Genomic DNA, 21398 nt, shown 5'->3' on the forward strand with positions numbered 1-21398 from the left:
TGGATCAGGTGGAGATTTGAAATTATTGTTAGTGCAGTGATTGAAGTGAAACAGTTAAGTTTAAGTGAACTTTCCAATCTTTCTTTGGCTAACCTTATAAAATGCTGCATATTATCTAAAGTCAAATTTAAACTTGGCTATGAGGTATTTTTGGTTTGTAATATTTTTGGTGTCTGGTTTGAGACAGCTACTTCTATTTCTCTGTTCTTGTTTATTATTTGCAATGACAGCTAAAATGAAATGATAAATTTGATAACCCCAAACAGACCTCTAAGCCTGTGAGTGAATCAAACTAATATTTCCTTTGTATTATTCTCACTGTGAGAGACATGTATTTAGAACTTACAGCATTTAAGATCTAAAGGAAACAGATAAAGAACAGCTGCAGCTTGCCATGACCAGCTTTCTGTTACCAGGACTAATTAGACTGTAGGAACAGTTTGGTCTGGTGCAGATCAGATTTTAGAGTGCTCCTAACCCTGTTTTCTATCTAGGAAGAAGGGATTTGGTGAAAGATTGCACAGTAACATTTTAATGGGTGGCACAGTGGTGCAATCCGTAGAAATGTAAATATCCAGGAAGGTACCGCAGTGGAATAGGCCTTTTGACCTGTGGCAATCAGGTTATCAAATCAAACTAATCCTCTCTGCCTTCACATGGTTTTTATCCCTCTGTTCCCAGCCTGCTTTTATATCTGTTTAAATGTCTTTTAAACATTGCTATCTTATCTGCTTCAACCACCTTCACTGACAGCAAAAGGCACTTATAGTGTGTGTATAAATTGAAGACAAACAACCTTGCTTCACAAATATTCTTTCAGTTTTCTCCCTCTGAGATTCCTGAGGAAACAATTCAATTCAAGTTTGTTCATGCTCTCTCTAGTCCAGGCAACGTCCTGGTGATCTTTTTCCGTACCACCTCCGAAACATCTACATTTTTCCTGATACATAGTGACTAGGAATCCACATGATACTCCAAATGTGCCTAACCAAAATTTTGTACAGCTGCAATATGACTTACCAGTTTTTATACTAAATGCCCTGACCAATGATGGCAAGCATGCATATGCCCACTTTAACACCCTATCCAATTGCGTTCCCACTCTCAGGGCGCTATGAACTTGCATCCCCAGGTTTCACTGTACATCAGTGCTCCTGTGGGTGCTGCCATTTACTGCATTTGACCTCCCAAAATGCAACACCTCGCATTTGTCTCATTAAACTCTATTTACCATTGTCTACCAAATCTACGCCAAACTTTCAAATCCTGTTGTAGCCTTTAAAATCTTGCCTTACTATTCACAACTCCACCAATTTTCATCCAGATTATTAATAAATAAGTATACAGGACTGTGCAAAAGTCTTAGGCAAATATATATAGCTAGAGTCCCTAACACTTTTGCAGAGTACTGTAGTAATTTTATTTATTGCTCTCTACTGCTGCCACATTTAAAAAAAACACATTTTATGACATATGTGAGTGATGATGAACCTGATTCTGATATGGGTCCCTGTTGTGAACGGAGAGTCAGAAGGGGTAGGGATAGGAGAATCATGGTTGGGTAAAGGGGAAAGAGAGTGGGAAACACCAGAGTGACATTTTGTAACGATCATTAAACCAATTGCTTTGAATTAAATTACCTTGCCTCGTGTCTCAGGGCAAAGCATGTCTGTACCCGCACCACCCCCTGTCCCTGGCATTCCTCCTCTGCCACCTGTCCTACAACCCTCCCATGGTGCTTCACCCAAGCCATTCCCAACATCCTTTGCTCCTGCCAGATTTACAGACTCACTTTTACAAATACAGTATTGTGCAAAGGCCTTAGGCACCCTGGCTATATATATGTGCCTAAGACTTTTGTACAGTGCTGTACATATATTAAATTCCAGGGTATTCTGGTTAAATGGGCAAACATTTATTTGGGACAACTCTTAAGAACAAGGAACAATTGGAGAAAATAGCCAGCATTCCCTTTGTTTATTTGGGACGCTGTGTGCTTAATTGGGGCAAAGATTTGCTGAAAAGTTTCTAACAAGTGTCAGTTGCGTGTGCTCGTGTGGTCGTTTGACACTATGCTATAAGTGAACAGTTTTTAAGTAGTGTCAGTTGCATGGGTTTGTGTTCAGAAAGGAGTGATTTTTGTCACTGATAGTTGGTGAGTAATAAGCAGTAAGACAATTCAAAACTGCTTTGCTCATTGCTGCTTCAAGTGTTCAGGTTTTAAGATGCCAGAAACGGCAGGGAGGGAATGGAAATGAAACTACATTACTACTTCAATAAGTTAGGAAATACAAAGAATTTGAAGGTAAAGATAACCATCTTAAATTTTAAAATGAAAATGAAGATTTGGTGGATGCAATCATCAAAAACATTGTATAAAGGCAGTCCATTATCTGCATTCGGTGTCTGCGCTGAATTTATTTTATTTACAGTCAGTCAAAAGGACCAGGCAATATACTGGATGAATTCCTCTGTTGATATATATTAGGAATTAATACACAGTTTTATAGTACTCTGGTATTATTGGTAGTGCTCTAATTTATTCTGTATTTCATTTAAATACATAATTTGTTACTCAGTTAAATGGTAGTTTGCCTTTTTTATACCTTTTTAAGCTGCAGAAGATTGTGAACACAGCACAGCACATCACACAAACCAATCTTCCGTCCTTGGACTCACTTTACACCGCACGCTGTTGGAGCAGTGCTGCCAGGATACGTCGTATGGCCAGATTTGGGAACAGCTTCTTTCCAACTGTGATAAGACTGCTGAATGGATCCTGACCCGGATCTGGGCCGTACCCTCCAAATATCCGGACCTGCCTCTCGTTTTTTTTTGGCACTTCCTTACTTTCCCTTTTCTATTTTCTATTTATGATTCATAATTTAAATTTTTAATATTTACTATCGATTTGTAATTCAGGGAGTGCGAAGCGCAGAATCAAATATCACTGTGATGACTGTAAGCTCTAGTATCAATTGTTTGGCGACAATAAAGTAAAGTATTTCCATGAAACACGGCTAATTGGGGCAGCTGCTTAATTGGGCCAATATGTACTCGCCCTGATGCATTTCAATTAACCAGAATCCACTGTATATGTAAATATTTACTAATTTTATATATTTATAAATTTAAAAATAAGCAAAGGTTCCAGCACTAATCCTTACAGTAGACTACTTGTCACAGGCCTTCAGATAGAAGAACACCCCTTCACCACTACCCTCTGTCTGCTATGACCTATCTCCGCTTTATGGTGCCAGAGACATTGCGTACAATTTTTAGGTGCTCCCTGCCCTTGGAATTTGCATATTCCCCTTGATACTGTGTGGGTTTTCTCCAGGCTTTCTAGTTTCCTTTCCTATCGCAAAGACCTTGCATGTTGATACGTTAATTGTCTGTAAACTCCCCCCTAGTATGCAGGTGAGTGGTGGATGCAGGAAGATGTTGATGAGGATGTTGGGAGGATAAAACATGGGATTACTGAAGAATCTGTTGTTGATGATCAGCACAGACCTGGTGGGCAGAAGGGCATGTTTTATGCCATTGTCAAAATCAGAAATATTATTTGTGGGCATACTTTATTATCAGAATCAGGTTTATTATTTGTAAGCATAAATTCCATTCAGAATAAGGTTTCTTATTTTTGGGCAGACTGTGATGGTGCTGGGAGCATGACAACACTTGCGGGCTGTCCCCAGCTGATGTCGGATGTTGATGCAAATGACACATTTCACTGTATGTTTCGATATTGTTTGATGGATCAAAATCTAACTGCATGATGGAACAAGCTCAAGATTTTTAATAAACACAAGAGATTCTGCTGATGTTGGAAACTCAGAGCAACACACAAATGCTAGAGGAGCTCAGCAAGTCAGACAGCATCTATGAAAGTGAATAAACAGTCAACGTTTTGGGTTGAGACCATCAGGTCTGGAAAGGAAAAGGGAACATGACACAATAAGAAGGCAGGGAAGGTGGACAATATAGATGGTGATTGGTTAAGCCAAGTAAGCGGGGTGGGAGGAATGAAGTAAGAAGCTGGGAGGTGATGGGTGGAAAAAGTAAAGTGCTGGAGAAGAATACTAGGAGAGGAGAGTGAACTGTGCGAGAAAGGGAAGGAGGAGACGTATCCGGAGAAGAAATAGGCAGTTGAGGAGAAAAGGTGGGGGAGGTCGGAGTAAAGAGTTGAAGAGGAGGGGAAACAAAATAACCAGAACTTGGAAACATCGATGTTCGTAGGTTGGCGGCTGCCTAGACAGAGTATATGGTGTTGCTCCTCCATCCTGAGCGAGACCTGATTATGGCAGAATATGAAGCTGTAGACCAACACTTTGGAATGGGATTGGAATTGAAATGGTTGGCTACTGGGAAATCTTTTTTTTTGCGGATGGAGCGAAGATAGTCGATGAAACTGTCCTCCAATCTTCGTCAAGTCTTACCTATGAAGTGGAAGCTGCATCAGGAACACTGGATCCAGTGAACAACCCAAACCGATTCAGAGGTGAAGTGTTGCCTCACCAGGAAGTAGTGTCTGGGGCCCTGAATGGAGGTGAGGGGGGAGGTGAATGGGCAGGTGTAGCGCTTTTGCTCCTTGCAGGGATAAGTCCCAGGAGCCAGATTAGGGGCGGTGGGGGGGAGAATTAATGGACAAGGGAATCATAAAAACAGTGATTCCTGTGGAAAGTGGAGAATGGGGAGTTGGGTGGAGGTAAAAAATATGTTTGGTGCTAGGGTCACATTGATGGTAGAAGTTGCAGAAAATTACAGTTGGAGTCTTATGGGGTGGTAGGTGAAGACAAAAGGAACTCTATCCCTGTTTAAGTGTTGGGAAGATGAAGTGAACACAGGTGTCTGGGGAATGGAGGAGATGTGGGTGAGGGCACCATTAAGGTGGAGAAATAGAAACTCCATTCTTGGAAGAAGGAAAAGCCTCATCCTGTAAAGATGTGTAGGAAACAAAGGAACTGTGAAAAAGGAATGGCATTTTTACAGGAGACAGGGTGGGAAGAGGTTTCATCAAGCCAACAGTGAGAATCAGTAGGTTTATAAAAGTTGTTAGTAGACAGCTTGCCCCCAGGGATGGAGACAGAGATAAAGAAAGGGGAGAGAGGTCTCAGAAATGGACCAAGTGAATTTAAAAGCAGGGTGGAAGTTGGAGGCAAAGTTGATGCACTTTACACTCTAACAGCAAATATTATGCTGAGTAAAATATATGTAGTTATATTTTGATGTATTTTCTGCTTTTGATAGCATCTGTACTCAATATAACTATACCATCTCAGAATAATCTTTTAACAGATTTGTCAAGCATAAATCATGAAAAATACACAACAAAATATTTCATAATTGTTATTTTCTTATTTGCCAACTTATTTTAGAAGTGTCCTGTTACCACTTCCTAAATGATAGGTGCCACCTCTATCCCTGCCACTTGTGGCAGGCCAAATTGGTCTGTTGTTCCTTATTTACTCAACTGTATTAAGTTTTTCTATAACTCAGAAGTATAATACCAGTACTAGCTTGGAACATGTTTTTTCTTAGGATAGTACTGCTCCTAATTGTTTTAAATCAGAATTGTATGGAAGTTTGGAGGCTTAATTATTTGAATGTGGCAAATTTACATAAACCGGTGAAGGTACAAGTTCCTGTTTTTATAAGGGAACAGGAGCTAAATGCCTTGAGTTTTCAGTTCTTCAGTGTTATTTATTCTTCCATAAACTTAGTTCTATAGTTCTAAATTCCTATGATTGCTAGGGTTTTAATATTTTAAGTTTTAGTATCATATTGACTATCATGGCACTTGCTATTTTTGATGAACAAATAGTCATTTATGCCAGCATCAGTGAGTAATCAAGTAGAATTCTTAAATTAAATTGGCCTTGTATAGTGTATTATTCCTTTTGTTCCTTGTATGCTTAGTATTTAACCTAGGCTCAAGTCAAAACATATGTGTTGTGCTCTGTGCTGAGTTTGTTTGTCCTGGTGTACCAAGTTGCAAAGGTGGGTGTGAATCTGAAATATTATAATTTCAGCTATAGTTAATTTGATTGCCCATTAAAAATTTATATTACATGTTCATCAACCAGTTCATATTTGCATAAGTTGCATTCAAATTAACAGAAAATTGTACTGTCAAAGGCTGTAACCACAACTATGAATAGCATACAAGTTCTTATACAGTTTGTATAAAATGCGTTGAAGTTGAGATTGACACAATGTCTTTTAGCAAATTTGGAATGAGACATGTATGAATAGTACTTAATGTGCTTAAGTATGATGAACATTATGCAACTGATTACAATTGATCTGAATAGTTTTCATGTTTTCTACTAGCATAGGAAGCTATTCATGCTGGTTATCAGATCAATACCATTAATTTAATCCTAAGCCTATATCCTTGTAATCTATTCTCTCCCAGGCCCCACTTGATTCCCCCAACAGCCCCCTGCACATGAGCAATTTACAATCACCAGTTAACCTACCAAACTACATGTCTCTGAGATGTGGGAGAAAATTGGAGCGAGCACCCGAGGAAGCGTTTTGTGGTCCCATGAGAATGTGCAATCTCCAAACTGACTGCATTAACGGTCAGAATCAAACCTAAATAGGAAAGTTAGCCAGGAAGAGCAACACTCTGGACATTACCACTGTGTTGCTTATGGAGTGGATTACTCAAGAACTTGAGTCAGAAGGAAGTGTGGTGATACAAGTTTTGGGATGCATTGTAAAACTGAGAAGCAGACTTGGGTGTTAGTGTGTTGTTTTTTTGAAGGATATCCAGTTGTGTGGCACAAGTTTTACACATAGATGTCCATTTATACCTATAATAATGAAGAGGCAGAGAACATATGTCCTTTACAAGTGCAAAGATGAGGAAATCTGCAGACGCTGGAAACTCAAGCAACATACTCAAAATGCTGGTGGAACGCAGCAGGTCAGGCAGCATCTATAGGAAGAGGTACAGTCGACGTTTCGGGCCGAGACCCTTCGTCAGGACTAACTGAAAGAAGAGATAGTAAAAGATTTGAAAGAGGGAGGGGGAAGGGGAGATCCGAAATGATAGGAGAAGACAGGAGGGGGAGGAATGGAGCTAAGAGCTGGAAAGTTGATTGGCAAAAGGGATACAAGGCTGGAGAAGGGAAAAGATCATGGGACGGGAGGAGAGGAACACCAGAGGAAGATGGAGAGCAGGCAAGGAGTTATAGTGAGAGGGATGGAGGGAGAAAAGAGAGAGGGAGAAAGAAAGGGGAAAAAATAATAAATAAATATGGGATGGGGTAAGAAGGGAAGGAGGGGCATTAACGGAAGTTAGAGAAGTCAATATTCATGCCATCAGGTTGGAGGCTACCCAGACGGAATATAAATTGGTGTTCCTCCAACCTGAGTGTGGCTTCATCTTGACAGTAGAGGAGGCCATGGATAGACATATCAGAATGGGAATGGGACGTGGAATTAAAATGTGTGGCCACTGGGAGTGGCCACACATTTTAATTCCACGTCCCATTCCCATTCTTTACACGTTGCAGTTTTTCAAGAGAAAGTTAAATTTAGATCGTAAATGGAACATGAAGGAAAGCTTAACCCTTTTGAAAGCGACATTAAGCAGGATGTCTTGAGTGTCCTTTGGATAGTAGAGACTTCATAGCATTATTTGACAAACGAGCAGCGAAGTTCTCCCTTTTTCCTTGGCAGTATTCATCCTTCAGTTAATATCATTAAAGCAAGTTACCTGGTTCTTTTTCGACTTTGCTGTGCACAAACTCTTTGCCATGTTTCCTCGATTATAACAATAATTGCACTTGAATAAGAAGTTAATTGTCTGAAAGGTAATTTGGGATTACATAAATTGTGAAAGCTACTTTAAAATGCAAATTTTATAAAAATTGCAAATGATATGCATGTTTAGGCAATTGCAAACTGATAGTTTACTTGGATTATGCATTTTATTTACTTCTGAAGTGTTTTGAAGTAGTCATTTGTTTGCCAACAGTTTTAAAGCAGATTATTGCAAAAAAAAAGAAAACAAGGGTTTTTTTACTAACGTTCTTCACCAGTCATGATGGTCTGATTGTTGATGCCAATGTCTTTGGAGATTGGTTTTGTCTGCTATCCTGCGTTTTAATTGCTTATGTTCCACTGATGTTCATTAAATGACTAATGCAAAGTAATTTCACTTTGTAATTGTGTTTAAATTGGGATTAAAAGCCTTTGTCGCACCCTAAAGTGCTGTAGCTAGAATATTAATATCAATATTAATGCAATTTAAAGGAATTTGCTAACAGATAGTACCCATCTGTCTTCCTCAATGAACATTTTCATTTAAATGCAGTAGGATCTCTCTATGCGATTAGGAGTTGATTTTGATAGTCCTCAACTCTGTTTCATTCCTTATATTATGTAGTTCAGTATACAGTATTACAAATAACATGGTGCAAACAGATTTAGCAAAAGCTTTGGTTTGTCATATTTTAAAAACATATTTAACTTACAAACCCCATTTCCAGAAAAGTTGGGATATTTTCGAAAATGCAATAAAAACAAAAATCTGTGATATGTTAATTCACGTGAACCTTTATTTAACTGACAAAAGTACAAAGAAAAGCTTTTCAGTAGTTTTACTGACCAACTTAATTGTATTTTGTAAATATACACAAATTTAGAATTTGATGGCTGCAACACACTCAACAAAAGTTGGGACAATGAACTTAACCTGTTCTTTAACAGATTTGACAGTGTGGCCCCTGCCCATCCCACACATGAGCCATCTGTTGTCGGCCCCCAACCAACACATATTCCACTCTCCCCTCCTACCCCTCCTCACAGTCCCCCACCCTGATCTCATGACTATACCCCTTCCCCACACGAAACCACCACGGTGGGCTTCACAGCTGTACAGGTGAGAAGACAGCTGAAACGCCTCAACCCAAGCAAGGCTGCAGGACCGGATGATGTCAGTGCCAAGGTGCTCAAAGCCTGTGCCCCTCAGCTATGTGGAGTACTTCGCCATGTATTCAACCTGAGCCTGAGGCTCCAGAGGGTTCCTGTATTGTGGAAGACGTCCTGCCTTGTTCCTGTGCCGAAGACGCCGCGCCCCAGTGGCCTCAATGATTACAGACTGGTGGCATTGACCTCCCACATCATGAAGACCCTGGACAGACTTGTTCTGGAGCTGCTCCGGCCTATGGTCAGGCCACACTTAGAACCCCTCCAGTTCGCCTACCAGCCCTGACTAGGAGTTGAGGATGCCGTCATCTTCCTGCTGAACCGTGTCTACGCCCACCTGGGCAAGCCAGCGAGCACTGTGAGGGTCATGTTTTTTGACTTCTCCAGTGCGTTCAACACCATCCGCCCTGCTCTGCTGGGGGAGAAGCTGACAGCGATGTGGGTGGATGCTTCCCTGGTATCATGGATTTTTCATTATCTGACTGGTAGACCACAATACGTGTGCTTGCAACACTGCGTGTCCGACAGAGTAATCAGCAGCACTGGGGCTCCACAGGGGACTCTCTTGTCTCCCTTTCTCTTCACCATTTACACCTCGGACTTCAACTACTGCACGGAGTCTTGTCATCTTCAGAAGTTTTCGGATGACTCTGCCATAGTTGGATGCATCAGCAAGGGAGATGAGGCTGAGTACAGGGCTACGGTGGGAAACTTTGTCACATGGTGTGAGCAGAATTATCTGTAGCTTAATGTGAAAAAGACTAAAGAGCTGGTGGTAGACCTGAGGAGGGCTAAGGTACCGGTGACTCCTGTTTCCATCCAGGGGGTCAGTGTGGACATGGTGGAGGATTACAAATACCTGGGGATATGAATTGACAGTAAACTGGACTGGTCAAAGAACACTGAGGCTGTCTACAAGAAGGGTCAGAGCCGTCTCTATTTCCTGAGGAGACTGAGGTCCTTTAACATCTGCCGGACGATGCTGAGGATGTTCTACGAGTCTGTGGTGGCCAGTGCTATCATGTTTGCTGTTGTGTGCTGGGGCAGCAGGCTGAGGGTAGCAGACACCAACAGAATCAACAAACTCATTCGTAAGGCCTGTGATGTTCTGGGGATGGAACTGGACTCTCTGACGGTGGTGTCTGAAAAGAGTATGCTGTCTAAGTTGCATACCATCTTGGTCAATGTCTCCCATTCACTGCATAATGTACGGGGTGGGCACAGGAGTACATTCAGCCAGAGACTCATTCCACCGAGATGCAGCACTGAGCGTCATAGGAAGTCATTCCTGCCTGTGGCCATCAAACTTTACAACTCCTCCCTTGGAGGGTCAGACACCCTGAGCCAATAGGCTGGTCCTGGACTTATTTCATAATTTACTTGCGTAATTCACATATTACTATTTAACTACTATTTTTATTACTATTACTTCTATTACTATTTTTTATTTATGGAGCAACTGTAACGAAAACCAATTTCCCCCGGGATTAATGAAGTATGACTATGACTATGACTATGACAAGAGTTAAAATAAGATTGAAAAGTGCACAGAATATTCAAGTAACACCGGTTCAGAAGACTCCACATTAAGCAGGCTAATTGGTAGCAGGTGAGGTATCATGACTGGGCATAAAAGTAGCGTCCATCAAAGGCTCAGTCTTTGCAAGCAAGGATGGGTTGTGGCTCACCCCTCTGTGCCGAAATTCGTGAGAGAATTGTTAGTCAGTTCAAAAGGAACATTTCTCAATGCAAGATTGCAGAGAGTTTAGGTCTTTCAACATCTACAGTACATAATATTGTGAAAAGATTCAGAGAATTCAGAGACATCTCAGTGCGTAAAGGGCAAGGTCGGAAACCACTGTTGAATGCAGGTGATCTTCGAGACCTCAGGCAGCACTGCCTAAGAAACCGTCATGCTACTGTGACAATTATAGCCACCTGGGCTCGGGAGTACTTCGGAAAACCATTGTCACTCAACACAGACCGTCGCTGCATCCAGAAATACGACTTGAAATTGTATTACGCAAGGAGGAAGCAATACATCAACTCTGTGCAGAAACACCGGCGAGTTCTCCGGGCCTGAGCTCATCTCAGATGGATCGAAAGACCGTGGAACCGTGTGCTGTGGTCAGATGAGTCCACATTTCAGCTAGTTTTCGGAAAAAACGGGTGTCGAGTTCTCCGTGCCAAAGATGAAAACGACCATCCAGATTGTTATTAGCGAAAGGTGCAAAAGCCAACATCTGTGATGGTATGGGGGTGCATCAGTGCCCACGGCATGGGTGAGTTGCGTGTATGTGAAGGTGCCATTGACTCTGAGGCGTATATTAGGATTTTAGAGAGGCATATGTTGCCATCAAGGTGACGTCTCTTCCTGGGACATCCATGCTTATTTCAGCAGGACAATGCCAGACCACATTCTGCACGGGCTACAACAGCGTGGCTTTGTAGACACAGTGCGTGTGCTTGACTGGCCTGCTGCCAGTCCAGATCTATCTCCTATTGAAAATGTATGGCGCATCATGAAGAGGAGAATCAGACAACGGAGACCACGGACTGTTGAGCAGCTGAAGTCTTATGTCAAGCGAGAATGGACAAAATTTCCAATTGCAAATCTACTACAATTAGTATGCTCAGTTCCAAAATGATTAAAAATTGTTATTAAAAGGAAAAGTAATGTAACACAATGGTAACCGTGCCTCTGTCCCAACTTTTGTTGAGTGTGTTGCAGCCATCAAATTCTAAATTTGTGTATGTTTACAAAATACAATTACGTTGGTCAGTAAAACTATTGAAAATCTTTTCTTTGTACTTTTGTCAGTTAAATAAAGGTTCATGTGAATTAACATATCACAGATTTTTGTTTTTATTGCATTTTCGAAAATATCCCAACTTTTCTGGAAATGGGGTTTGTAGTTTTGCCTTCTCATTTTCACCTGAACTCCAGGTTCGGTAATGCAATCTGAGCCATTGTGTAATCAGGGCAGTTGAAATGCGGGAATTCAACTGTGACAAGAGCAAAGTGATTCATTTTGTGAAATTAAACAAGGGCACATCTTGCACAGTCGGTGAAAGGGCTTTGAGAAGTTGTAAAACAAATTTTTAAGAGTACAAATACATAGTTCCTTGACAGTGGTAACACTGTTAGACAAAATGGTGAACAAGGCTTGTGGTATACTTGCCATCACTGGACAAGGCATTGAATACATGAGTTGACAAAATGTTACAAGTGTGTTGGATGTTGGTGAGACCACACCTGGAAAGTAGTGTGCAGTTTTGGTCACTGCTAAAGGAAAGACGTGATTAAGCTACTGAGGGCACAGAAACGATTCACAAGGATGTTGTTGGATTTTAAGAACTTCTGTTATGAGTAGAGACTGGGTAGGTTGGGACTATTTACCCTGGAGCACAGGAGATTGAGTGGTAAGGAGTCCTTTTAGTAAATTAGAAAATCATGAGGGATAGGGATAAGGTGGATGATAACAGTTTTTGTCAAAGTAAAGGATTTAAAAACTAGAGTGCGTAGGTTTAAAGTGAGAGGGGAAATACTTAAAGGGATGTGAGGAGTAATTTTTTCCATAGGTATATGGATGAAACTGCTGGTTCAAGTGATAGAGATGGGTATAATTACATTTAAAAGATATTTGAATAGGTTAGTGAAAAGGAGGGATGTTGACCTAAGACAGAAATGGTATGAACTCATAAAGGTAATTGTTTGGCATGGACCATTGGTGCAAAGGGACTGTTTCTTCCTGTATAACTCTAACTCTATGATTGTTAATCTTTCATCAATAATTAGAATTTGTGAAAATACTATTGCAATTTGGATAGGTAGATAATAATGATATGTGGGATGCTCTTCTTGTGAGATAGTGGGATAATGGTCTCCCTGATGACTCCATCTGCAGGAACTGCACCCAACTTCAGCTCCTGACTGACAAGGTCAAGGAACTGGAACTGAATGCACTCAGGAACATCCAGAAGACTGAAAACTTCACAGATGAGACTTTTACTGAGGTTGTCACGCCCGGAGTGCAGGTTTCAGTTCGTATATGAGTGATCACCTGGAGAAGTGAAGGGAGTAGCCAGTCAGTGTAGGTTTCCTTTGTGGCCATTCCGCTCAGCAGCAAGTATTTGTTTTGGATACTGCTGGGAGAGATTATCTATCAGGGCACAGCAATCACTGCCAGGCCAGTGGCATTGTGGATGGCTCTGAGGTTCAGCAGGGAAGGGTAAAGTCAGGCAGAGCAATAGTGATGGGAGACTGAATAGTTAGGGGGATGGACAGTAGATTCTGTGGCTGCGAAAGAGAAGCCAAGATGGTGTGTTGCCTCTCAGATGCTAAGGTGCAGGATATCTCAGAGGTTACAGATGATCCTTAAGAGGGAGGTTGAGCAACTAGAGGCCATAGTACACATTGCTACCAATGACATGCTTAGAAAGGGGGAAGAAGTCTTGCGCAGTGAGTATAGGGAATTAAAGAAAAGTCTGAAGAGCTGGACCTCCAAGGTAGTAATCCGTGGATTAATCCCTGTACCACGTGCTAGTTAGGGCAGGCACTTATGAATGAGAGGCTGAGGAAGTGGTGCTGGGGTCTGGGTTTCAGATTTTTGGATCATTGCGATCTCTCTGGGGAAGGTACAACCTGTACAAAAAGGACGGGTTACAGCTGAACCCAAGGGGGCCAATATCCTTGCAGGTAAGTTTGCGAGATCTGTTGGGGAGTGTTTAAGTTAAGCTGGCAGGGGAATGGGAACCAGAGTGATAGGGCTAAGAATGGGACAGTTGGTATACAAGTAGATGCAGTGTGTAGTGAGACTGTGCGAAAGGACAGGCAGATGATAGGGCAAAATTATAGTGAGTGGAATGAGTTGAAACGCAACATGGGAGCAAAATCGTAAATGGTGATGAATACAGGACTGAAGGTGTTATATTTGAATGCATGTACACAATGTACAGAATAAGGTAGATAATGCAGTCAGAGGTGGACATCACTGAGTCATGGCTGAAAGAAGATCATAGTTTGGAGTGAAACATCCAAAGATATTGTGCGCTTTGTATCAAAAGGACAGGCAGAAAGGCAGAAGGAGTGGGTTGCCTCTTTTGGTTAAAAATGAAATCAAATCCTTAGAAAGAGGTGACAGAGGATTGGAAGATGTAGAATCCTTGTAGGTAGAGTTAAGAAACTGCAAGAATAAAAAGACCCTGATGGGAGTTAAATACAGGCCCCTGAACAGCAACCAGCATGTGGGATATAAATTTCAATTGGAAATAGAAAAGGCATGTGATAAGGGCAATGTTATGATAGTCTTGGGGGATTTCAATATGCAAGTAGATTGAGAAAACCAGGCTGGTGCTGGATCCCAAGAGAGGTCATTTGTAGAATGTCTACAAGATGGCTTTTTAGAGCAGCTTGTGGTTGAGCTCACCAGGTGAAAGTAACTGTAGATTGGATCTTGTGTAATGAACCAGATTTGATTAAGGTAAAGGAACCCTTAGAGGCTGTGATCTGATAGAATTCTCTCTGCAGTTTGAGAGGAAGAAGATAAAGTCAGATGTATCTGTATTACAATAGAGTAAAGGGAATTACAGAAACATGAGATAGGAGCTGGTCAAAATTCATTGCAAGGGGACACTAGCAGGGCTGACAACAGTGGGAGTTTCTGAGCAATTCGGAAGGCGCAGGATAGATGCGTTCAAAAAATTAGGAAGTACTCTAAAGAGAGGATAAAGAAACCGAGGCTGAGAAGGGAAGTCAAAGACCGCATAAAAGCAAAAGACAGGGCATATAATATCGCAAAAAAAAAAAGTGGGAAGTTAGAGGACTGGGAAGCTTTTAAAACCCAACAGAAGGCAACTTTAAAAAAATCCATATGCGGAGAAAAGGTGAAATGGGTTGCTAAGCTAGCCAATATTATCAAACAGGATATGAAAAGTTTTTTTCAGATGTATGAAGAATAATAGAGAGGCAAGAGTGGATACTGGACTACTGAAAAATTGTTCTGGACAGGTAGTAATGGGGGGGACAAAGAAATGGCAGATGAACTTAAGTATTTTGTGTCAGTCTTCACTGTGGAAGACACTAGCAATATGCCAGAAATTTGAGAGTGTCATGATGCAGAATTGAGTGTAGTTACTAAGGAGAAGGTGCTTGGGAGAGTGAAATGTTTGAAGGTAGATAAGCCACTCGGGCCAGATGGATGACACCCCAGGGTTCTGAAAGTAGCAGAAGAGATTGTGGAGACATTAGGTGTGATCTTTCAAGAATCACTAGATTCTGGAATAGTTCTTGAGGACTGGAAAATTGCAAATCCACTCTTTAAGGAGGGAGGGAGGCAGAAGAAAGAAAATTAAAACCAAATTAGCCTGACTTCAGTGGATTGGAAGATGTTGGAGTCCATTATTAAATATGACGTTCCAGGGCACTTGGAGGTGCATGATAAAATAGGTCAAAGTGAGTTATGGTTTCCTTAAAGGGAAATCATGCCTGACAATTCTTTTTGAATTCTTTTTGGAAATAATGGGCAGGATAGACAAAAGAGAGTCACTGGATGTTGCTTACTTGAAATTTCAGAGGCCCTTTGACAAAGTGTCAGACGTGAAGTTGCTTCACAAGATAAGAACCCATAGTATTATAGGAAAGGTACTAGTTTGGGTTGAAACTTGCCTGACTCGCAGGAGGCAGAGGGTTGGAGTAAAGGAGGCCTATTCTGATTGGCTGCTGGTGACTAGTGGTGTTCTGCCAGGGTCGGTATTGAGACCGCTTCATTTTATGTTATACGTGAATGATTTGGATAATGAAGTTGATGGCTTTGTGGCCAAGTTTGCAGATGATACAAAAATGGGTGGAGGAGCAGGTAGTGTTGAGGAAGCAGGGAGTCTGCAGAAGGGGAATGGGCAAAGAAGTGGCAGATGGAATATAGTGTAGGGAAGTGTATGGTCATGCACTTTAGTGGAAGGAACAAAGGTACAGACTACTTTCTAAACAGGGAGAAAATTCAAAAAAAGTTAAGGTGAAAAGGGACTTGGGAGTCCTTGTGCAGGTTTCCCTGAAGGTTAACTTGCAGATTGAGTTGATGCTAAGGAAGGCATATGATTGGATTGAATTGAATTTACTTTATTTCTTACATCCTTCATGTACATGAGGAGTAAAAATCTTTATGTTACGTCTCTGTCTAAATGTACAATGTGCAATTTATAGTAATTTATAAAAAATAGTATGTACAACAGGACAGTCAATATAACATAGAAGTACAATTGTATTAGCATGAATTAATCAGTCTGATGGCCTATTGGTCCTGGCTTTTGTGCTGTGATACCATTTTTCTCAGTTGGTAGCAGCTGCAACAGTTTGTGGTTGGGGTGGCTCGGGTCCTCAATGATCCTTTGTAAATGTCCTGAATAGTTGAAAATTCACAGCTACAGACATGCTGGGCTGTCTGTACCTCTCTCTACAGAGTCCTGCGATTGAGGTAAGTACAGATCCCATACCAGGCAGTGAAGCAGCCAGTCAGGATGCCCCTGTAGAAGGTTTTTAGGATTTGGGGGCCCATACCAAACTTCTTCAACCATCTGAGGTGAAAGAGGCGCTGTTGTGCTTTTTTTCACCACACAGCCGTTATGTACAAACCATGTGAGATTCTTGATGATGTGTATGCCGAGGAACTTAAAGCTGTTCACCCTGTCAACTCCAGATCCATTGATGTCAATAGGGGTTAGCCTGTTTCCATTCCTCCTGTAGTCCACAACCAGCTCCTTTGTTTTTGCAACATTGAGTGAGAGGTTGTTTTCTTGACGCCATTGTGTCAGGGTGATGACTTCTTCTCTGTAGACTGCCTCATTATTATTTGAGATTAGGCCAATCAGTGTAGTGACGTCAGCAAGTTTAATTAGCAGATTGGAGCTGTGGTTGGCGGCACAGTCATGGGTATACGAAGAGTAAAGGTGGGGGCTTAGGACATAGCCCTGAGGGGCAGTGTTGAGGGTCAGAGGGCAGAGGTGAGGGAGCCCACTCTTAGCACCTGTCGGCAATCTGATAGGAAGTCCAGGATCCAGCTACACAAGGTAGGGTGAAGGCTGAGGTCTCTGAGCTTCTAGTTGAGCCTGGAGGGAACTATGGTGTTGAATGTTGAACTGTAGTCCAAGAACAGCATTCTCACATAAGCATCCCTCTTCTCCAGGTGTGTAAGGACGGTGTGAAGGACCATCTGTTGATCGGTTATGTCGGTAGGTGAATTGTAAGGGGTCCAGTGCAATGTTAGCATTCATTTTGAGAGGATTAGCATATAGGGGCAAGTATGTGATGCTGAGGCTTTATCAAGCATTGGTCAGATTGTCCTTGGAACATATTGAGCTCCTTATCTAAGAAAAGGTGTGCTGGCATTGGAGAGAGTCCAGAGGAAGCTTACAAGAATAATTCTGGGGATTGAAATAGTTAACATATGAAGAGCATTTGATGGCTCTGGGTCTGTATTTGTTGGAGTTCAGAAGAATGGCGGGGGGGATCTCGTTGAACCTATTGAATATTGAAAAGCTCAGATAGAGTGGATGTGGATGTTTCCTATAGTGGGGGAGTCTAGGATCAGAGGGCACAGCTTTAAATATTTAGGTTGGAGATGATGAGGAATTTTTTTTAGCCAGAAGGTAGTGAATCTGTGGAATTCAGTGCCACATGTGAGTGTATATTTAAAGCAGAGGTTGATGGTTTCTTGATTATTATCGACATCAGATGTTACTGGGAGAAGGTAATAGAATGCAGATGCGAGGGATAATACGTTTACCATGATGGAATGGTGGAGCAGACTTGATGGGTCAGGTGACCTAATTCTGCTCCTATGTCTTATGGCCTTACAGATCACTGCTAGGAAAAGGTTTCAATATGTGTTACCTTTTTAAAACTTGAATGGGGGGAGTAATGTGAAATGTGGGAAATAAAATGATTATTGTTCTCTCTTCCATCCACCAAAAATGGAACTTCCCGGTGGCCAAACATTTTACTTCTGATTCCTGTTCCGACATGTCAATCCAAGGCCTCCTCTTGTGCCATAATGAGACCATCCTCAGGGTGGAGGAGCAACACCTTATATTCTGTCTCAGCAGCCTCCAACCTGACGGCGTGAATATTGATTTTTCCTTCCAGTAAAAAAATTCACTTCTCCCTTCTCTCTTCTTTTGTTTCCCACTTTGGCCTCTTTAGACTTCTTACCTGCCTGTTACCTCCTCCGTGTCCGCTCCTCCTTCCCTTTCTTGTATGATCGACTCTCCTCTCCTATCAGTTTCCTTCCTCTTCACCCCTTTACCTTTCCCATCCACCTGGCTTCACCTATTACCCTCAAATTATCCTCCTTTCCCTTCCCCCTCCACGCTTTTATTTTGGCATCTTACCCTTTACTTTCCAGTTCTAAAGAAAGGTCTTGGCCCGAAACGTCGATTATTTATTCGTTTTCAAGATGCTGCCTGATCTGCTGACTTCCTCCAGCATTTTGTGTGTGCTGCTTTGGATTTCCAGCATCTGCAGAATTTCTTGTGTTTAGAAATAAAATGGTTGCCTGCTTGATGTAAAATTTGTTTATGTTTCAATAGTTTCTTTTTTGTCATTTACTTACTAACCTTCATTATTTTGTGCAGAGAGAAAGATCTGGATGCCAAATGCATCATACACATGGAGGGGAACAAGACAACAATCACAAACTTGAAGGTATAACAACCATCCCTGTTTTCATTGATCCTCAAATAACTCTTCTGATCTCCCTATATTCCAATTAAGGCAACATCCTAATGAAACTTGTGTGTACCCTCTCCAAAGCCTCTATACCTGACATCTTTGAGATTTATTTTTTCTCCTTTCATACAGCAAAACAATAATATATCATTTGGATGCTTCTTCTGCCACACTGCAAATTAACGCAATGTTTGAGAGGACAAATAAAATGCTGTCCATTCCCAGGTGAATCTGCTACCATATTGGGGATGCTCTGTGCTAGTGTCAGTGAGCCTTTAACGTTGTGGTGAACCAGACATGTAACACCCTAATTTACCTCATTCGTACAAGGACAGATTGAATGATATGGCTCTTAGTTAGAACTGTTGGCCTCCATTATATTCTCAAATTCTACAGCTTTGCAGGAAAGTAATGAGTAAATAAACAAGAATTCCAATTTTAAATTTGAGTTATGATGCTGACACATGAAATGCCATGTACAACCACAAGGTCAAATATGTGTAGGACAAACGTCGAGAATGTTCCTATAGTAAATCATATAATTTATATCCCAGTTTTCTTATTATTATTAAAGCCCAGAGTAGCTTTAATCCAGTGCTAGCATTTTTTCTCAGAAAAGGATTTGGTGTTCACTGTAAAATATTACACTGCTGATTGGTTTCAAAAAATACATTATTTTCTGTCGGTTATGTTGAACTAAGGTGAAAAATGTTTATATCCAAAATTAATGTACTTCCAATTGAGTATAAAAAATGTCATTTCTCAAACTTGTAGCCTATTTCTGCTGAACCTTACAATGGACGTGTTCCAGGTAAATGTGGAATATTTTCTGAAATGTGTGTAAAATTGGATGCAATTATGGTGAATGTGAATTAAAATGCTTTTTACCCTACTTTGATCACCACTAGAAATATCAGGGTTTATTTTAAATTTTACATAGCCTCTAAATCTTGAAACAATTACAGTTTAAAAATTGTAATTAGATGCTCATTTCTTCTCTCTTTATAGATTCCGGAAGGAAGTTCAGGTGATTCTGGACGAGAGAGGTTAAAAACATTTACTTATGACTATTCTTATTGTTCTGTTGATTGCAGAAGTCCCAAGTTTATTTCACAGGAAAAGGTATGTTTTTATGTGATGATCAAATGCACATTATTTCAGTGTTTCATCCCACCTCACTGATGTGAGTTCATTGCCCTTAGAAAGATTGTGGCATCTGTAAGAACACAATTTAAAGATCCAGGGTGAATGCAGATGACAGTGCACGAACAAAGTAGTTCTAAAATATTGTAGCCAAGCAACTACATAGGAACAAAGGTGGAATTAACATTCTGTGGTTCAGTACAATCAATTACTGGGAATAGTTGAGTAATTCAGAGTTTAGTTTGCCTGGAAGGGATGTTGTTTATTTCTGAGATAAAGGGAAGAATTTTGCTCTGTAATACTGCTTGAAGTTTGTTGCTGAAGTAGCTAACAATGAAGGGTTTGAAGATTTGCTGCCAGGTAACTCTATCCACTAACATTTCACTGATCCTCTGACCTCTTAACATTGTTCCTTGACTCATTATAAGGGGTAACTGATCTGTAAATGATAGCAGTGGTAGAGTCTTGCAGCATGGCTCTATTAACCTCAGCATGTCCATGCCGATCAGTGGGTATCCTTTCTTGTTAATTCCATCTTGATTTATTGTCTTCTATGTTTAGGCAATTCAAGTGCTCATTTAGGCACTTCTTAAATGCTATCAGTATAGAGAGAGTAGAGCAGTGGGCTAAGCATGCAAGCGTGAGGTGCATCTGTGTTGTTTGTCAACAATGAGGAGATGTTAATACCAGTCCACATTGACTGTTGTCTCCCGATGAGGAAGTCAACAATCCAGTTGCAAAGGAAGTTACTGAGGGCCAGGTTTTGAGCTGAGGGGACAGCGGTGTTGAATACCAAGCTGTAATCAGTAAACAGCAGCTTGGCATGGGTATTACTGTAGTTCAGGTGGTCCAAGGCCAAGTGGAGACCCTGTGAGATTGTGTCCATTTCAACCTGGCAAATTGAAGTCTAACTTTTGAAATCTGTTAAATGGTGGGTTTTATATGTGTTTAGTAGACATGAACTAAATTTGCCAGAGTTGAGGCTTGCTTATTTATTTATTTATTACAGCAGATCGACCTATCCAGCAATGAAAATGAGTTCATATAAAAGGTTCATGCCTTTGTTTTTAATGCCAGGAATTTTAAAGGCATTATGTATCTTTTATCTCCTATTTGTTTCAAATGATTTAATCCTTCTATAAGTCTTTCTGTACATGATTTGCCATCAAACCTATCCATAAATTTGCGTATCTTTTAAATCTTATCTAACCATTGCTAATCTGATTAAGGATGTGTAGGTGACATGCTGTTAGGAACTAGGTAGTTACTGTTACCTTGCTACTTCAAAGTAGAACAGCAATTCTAACTGAAAGCAGATGCTATTGGATGTCTTGTATTGATTAATTTAGCAGCAGCGCATTGTGATTGAACTGGCTTTTAATACTTAAATGGTTGATATTTAAAGGGTAGGAAGCAAGTCCTATTTACTTTTTAAGCCAAGCAATATTAGTGCTAGTATTTCAAGTTCGAGCACGGTCATGATTGGGTAAAGAAAGTTAGGATTGTTAAGAATTCAAAACTAAATGAATGATGTCATTTGGGTGGAAGCGATTACAAAGGACTGGAGCGTTAATTCCTGGTATGCAAGAAA

At 40.9% G+C, this 21398-nt stretch overlaps 1 protein-coding gene across 2 annotated transcripts in view; it reads left to right on the plus strand.

Annotated features, from left to right (window-relative positions):
* kif16ba (kinesin family member 16Ba) overlaps positions 1 to 21398 on the plus strand; it is a 180748-nt gene that overhangs the window by 16937 nt on the left and 142413 nt on the right. For both annotated transcript variants that reach the window (XM_063056132.1, XM_063056133.1), the window contains exons 2-3: positions 18571 to 18640; positions 19673 to 19786. In XM_063056132.1, coding sequence (XP_062912202.1) covers positions 18571 to 18640; positions 19673 to 19786 — 184 coding nt within the window. The remainder of the gene's footprint in view (positions 1 to 18570; positions 18641 to 19672; positions 19787 to 21398) is intronic.

This window comes from Mobula hypostoma, chromosome 8 (genome assembly GCF_963921235.1).
Source record: "Mobula hypostoma chromosome 8, sMobHyp1.1, whole genome shotgun sequence".
NCBI classification, from domain to species: Eukaryota; Metazoa; Chordata; class Chondrichthyes; order Myliobatiformes; family Myliobatidae; genus Mobula; species Mobula hypostoma.